Source organism: Asparagus officinalis, chromosome 1, assembly GCF_001876935.1.
Source record: "Asparagus officinalis chromosome 1, Aspof.V1, whole genome shotgun sequence".
NCBI lineage: Eukaryota > Viridiplantae > Streptophyta > Magnoliopsida > Asparagales > Asparagaceae > Asparagus > Asparagus officinalis.
Window position 1 is genome coordinate 126,834,615 of NC_033794.1, and position 5,036 is coordinate 126,839,650.

At 34.5% G+C, this 5,036-nt stretch overlaps 1 protein-coding gene across 1 annotated transcript in view; it reads right to left on the reverse strand.

The window, feature by feature from the left end:
• Positions 1–5,036, reverse strand: part of LOC109837419 — a 31,118-nt gene that overhangs the window by 10,751 nt on the left and 15,331 nt on the right. Inside the window, exons 8-10 of the mRNA XM_020405689.1 lie at positions 4,711–4,785; positions 3,714–3,808; positions 1,311–1,440 (exon numbers count right to left, since the gene is read on the reverse strand). Coding sequence (XP_020261278.1) covers positions 1,311–1,440; positions 3,714–3,808; positions 4,711–4,785 — 300 coding nt within the window. The remainder of the gene's footprint in view (positions 1–1,310; positions 1,441–3,713; positions 3,809–4,710; positions 4,786–5,036) is intronic.

Sequence of the window (5,036 nt, forward strand, 5' to 3'; positions counted from 1 at the left end):
AAAGTTCATGCTATCAATTTCCAATACATTGGAGAACCTATTTCCTCCGATACACAAATTGGTACCCCAAACTTGGCTTATTGCTTGCAAGTATGCGGGGTCGCAAATGACGAACCTCTTAGGAGAATTCATCCGTTCAAACGTTCGTCTCTTCTCACAATTTTGTGAGAATTACAAGGTTGGTCCTTAAAAGAATGTGATATTGACCCCAATAAAGATAATTCAAGTAAATTGGAGGAGCGTAAATGGAACTATTTGGATTCATAATTAGCTAAAGATGCACTTTGAGGCTAAGGGGAAGAAAGTTGGAAAAGAAAAAAATTATTAAGATGTTTAGTCTATAATTTATGTGCTTTTTGTCATACGTATTCAGAAATTTTGAAACTGAAAGATTGAAGTATTTAGTATGGAAAAAAAATACTGAAATGCATAATTATTCTAGTTTCTGGTTTTCTACTATATGACTTGAAAAATGATAAGTGCGCTCAAGAAAATTTACAACATGCCACATATCAAACTTGCATACCAAATAACACCCTCAAATCCAGTATATTGCATAGCTAGGTGGTGGATTGCATACCGAAATCTGTACCACAAGCCGCTAAATTTGGGTTAAGGATCACCAAGAATATCCTTACAAAGTTTGAATGACTTATTCCCATTAGCAAAGTAGGGTTAAGGAACATTTAGCACAAAATTTACTAAGAGCCCAATGAAATTAATCAACTTATAATGCCTCTTCTCAAAGCCATGGTGACAATGGGAGAAAATTAATTGCACATAATTCAATATCAAATTGTACTTTGGAAGCAGAGTGAATTTTTGGCTCAACTATCACGCTGCATTGCATGAAACTTGTACAATAATTCACCTTCCTCTATGTTAACTTTGCACAAATCTTTTGATTAATTATATAACTACGAGGTGCGATATTCTTTTGCATTGATATATTTATTTTTCTCTTTTTTCTAGTGGGTTAGGGTTTTGAAACCTAGTGGAAAATAGCATTCATGATCACTATACAATAAATCCCAAGCAAGTTAAACAAATGTAACATATCAGCAGAGCTTGTTTTAAGAAAGAAAGTAAAGGAATATGTGACAGCAGATAAATTCAGTGAAGATATATAAAGGTGGCAGTGAAAAGAGAAACATAAACAGGACAACTTTGTGGTAAAGCATAAGAAATGCCAACCAGATTCAGTTACGGTAAATGTAGTTAGAAGATGGAAGATAAATTTTTAAGATGTGGCAATATCTTTAAAGCTGCATATTAACCCACATGTGAAAATAAGGTTTGAATCTACTAACCCGATTTTCAGTGTCGACTTGGATACTATTAAGTTGGCTCTGTGAAATAGTGTTAAGTTCAACACACGGAAAGTTACTCGACCTCCTATCCCATATATAAATAGCACCGTCCAATCCAGATGCAAGTAGTCTATACACAGGAAGAAAGAAGATAAAGAAATCAGAAAATGATAATTTGATTGAATCTACAGAAAATACATAAAATAAACAAACAAACAGGGCGTGCACACTCACACAAAATAAGATGCAGGCAGACCATATATAACAAGAAAGTAAAAAGATCAAGAGGCAGACAATCCATAGACAGCGAGAAAGAAAAGGACAAATAAACAGCAGAAGTACACACACATAAAGTTACAACTAAAAAACCACATTAAAAAGAAGTTATTTCTCCCATGAAGGAATTCTAGCTGTTAAATATGTTGGTTGAAGGAGAGATCAGAACCACTAATTCTGTTGTGGTATTAACCCAAATATTTTTTATACCAAATTTCTCCCCTCATCATTCCTTTTGTCTAGAATCCACTTTCTGTTCCCAGTCAAGACTTTATCTTCCATACATTAGAGAACATCCATTATCTCCCTTCTGCAGATCTGAATCTTAATGAAAACCAGCTTAAATTCATTTCGATCTATTATGCGCCTCTGCATCTAGCATTGGGTAGACCTCATGCAATTTGGGATCCTCATTTTGGCCAACCCGCTGATTCAAACTCTAAGTCTTAAATGAAATGATTGGGCTAGGAATTTTTCTAGAACATTTTTCTCTTGAACGCCCTTGTTGACGATCCTTTACTCCGGTGCAGGTAGTCCGCATCTTCACAGACATGTCTATGGGGAGATGAACTTCGGGAAAATCCTCACCAAAATTCTTCTATAACTTAAGTGACACAATAAAAGCTTTTTCGATTCGGTGGATCTTCTAACTTCAGTCTGTGAAGCCAAGCCTTCAGCCCTTTTTTTTCGAAAGCCTGGTCCAACACCTAAAAAAGATCCCGGCGCGTATACGACGCGCTTCAACTGTCCCCAGAAGCCAGGATTGAAAAGAAGATTATCTACTATACTTCTCACTTTACCGAAAAAGCGCCTGGAACGTAAAGGAATCTACGAGTAGTTTCAACGAGGATAAGAGAATTCCTAGTACTCTATTTCTTTCTCTCCGACTAAAAAAAAAAGAATATTTGCTGACGCCTCGAATCGACGCTTTTGTTTTCTTGGTCGTCAATACGACGACCTGAGGTGAGGCGTCGGTCGGTCCTAGAAACGGCGGCAGTTTCTGGGTCTCTACTTTATGGAAACAGAGTTTCGAGAATCTTCGATAGGAGAGAGAAAAGCATTAGCCAGTACCAGTACCTGAATAAGCAGCAGTTGTTTCGCCAGCTTGGATTGGAATCTCTATTAGATACCAGAGTCAATGGTATCTAATAAGTTTTTCTACCCATCCCAGCAACTCTTCATGAATGGTCTTGATCGAGTTATCCATTTTATTTCTTATTTTGGGATCATTGTGACCTCTTCATTGATCATGCAATCCAAGGGAAAACTCTTGTCCGCCTATGAGCTTCAACAATGGTCAAGTTGGGATTAATGGACCTTCGCAAAAGAATCCATATCTAATCTTCAACAGATTGAATCTGTTTTAATTTGCTGGCCAATCTGTAAATTCCTACAAAGAGTGAAAATCCTCACCATTTGACCTTTTTCGGGAGATTCAATCTGCTTTATTTTGCTGGCCAATCTCCTGAACACTAGCTGACTGTGGCGACCAACTGGAAGAAAAAAAAAGAATTCTCACAGTGACAACCAAAAAAAAAGATTTCACCATGAACAAGCGACCAAGCTTACCAAGAGCACTATGAGAAAAGCCTTCTACCAAAATTCATTCGACAGCTCAAAGGTCCAACATTGAGGGGCATTGTTGGAGTTTAGATAGGTAGGAATTTATTCGACTAGAACTCTTTGGAAAGTGGATAACAGTGACTGGAAGGTAGGAGTATGACAAGAAAAAGAGGAAGATATTACGGCAGGGATTGGTGTCCAGCAGATAGTTAACAACTATACTAACTTGAATGGCTGGAAGCTGAATTCTTTTCATTTATAGGTTGGGTTTAGGTTGATGGTTCGTCAATGTCCCTGATATTATGCACACCTTCTGCCAGTTTATGCATTTCAAGTTCACGGCTAAGGAATTTGATTGTTTGACGATGAAGATTTAATTCCTTAACAGGGAATGCAGTCAGACAAGAAGATAACATTTAATATAAAGCTGTTTAGTGCACATGATCAAAAGGAGTAAGGAGCCTTCAGTCAGGAAAAAAATTATTTTTCATATTAAAGGTAATTTGCTCATTCGACATCAAAATTTTAAAAGATGTAAGTAGTTATGAAGATAATGTTACTAGCCTTGATTTATCTGCTGAAGTGAAAGCAATATCTGATAGGCCATTGCAGATTTTATCATTTAGTTGAGAGAACTTAGACCTCCCTCTCTCCAACACCTATACTGGGGTGAACATAAAGAGATCACCAGATTACGTAGATAACAAATACCATAAATAAATTGAACAAAAAGACATGGTGCTTCATATACAATTGAGAATCTTAAGACTTACAGTAAACAAGTATAAATGATATTACAAAGGAAATTATCTAATCCTGGATAGCTGGTGCACAAAAACCAACATCTCCAATGAAGGGAAAACATGATTAACAATCTGAATAAGGATTATAACGTCCACTTATGCATCTACAGATCGATTAACTATGAAGTAGTTCGGAAATTATACCTCTGACTATTTGCTCAAATGCGATTTGGAAGGTCATTTAAGAGAAACCAAACAGTATTAAGTGAATAAAATATAACCATTCATAGATTCAATTTGTTTACTTAATCAAATATTCATCTGTACATTCCATTCATTATATTTAATGTTATTACACATATAATTTATTATTTTGGTCCATTTTTTATTTTATTAAATTTACTTTGGTGTAGTTATGAGACTTAGGTTCATATTAATTTTTTTAATCTAATATTCAAATTACTGATTTATACATCATAATTATAGAGGAGTAATTTCCAAATATAAATTTAAAATTATTTTTAAAAACAAATTCTTTAAAAGAAGTACCTCTAAATCAAATAATATTATATTATAACTATAAAATATTAAATCAAATAAATATATTTTAGTATTTCAAATATTCTTGTTTCAAATTCAGAGACATAGAAGAAAAGTAGACTTTAGATTCATGTTCGACGATTTTGGAATAAAAATATGAACATTTCACTATTTGATTTGATTCAATTAATTTCCAGCCCTATATCTATGCACGTGAATCCAGTCATACACATAAACACGACAATGACCACTTTGTAAATTATAATTCAGGTACTTACTTCAACAGGTTCGGAAGACATATAACCAATATCATAGAGAAGAACTTTATTATTCTGTCGAGAAGAACAAGCTACCTGCATAGCAAATAAAATAAAACTGTCAAGAATGCGGCAATTCAGAATATCTACCTAAAACCTTTAATAGCAGTAAACAAAAGAGTAAAATCTTCATATTTACACTAAAGAACAATTTTAGGAAAGTCTATAGTTGTCAAGCAGTTGATCCTTTCTCATTTATGTGTATCAGGGAACTGGGAGGAAGGGAGGAGTATTAATATTATCATTTTCCCTCAAGAAGATGAACATATAGTATATTCACATTTTTT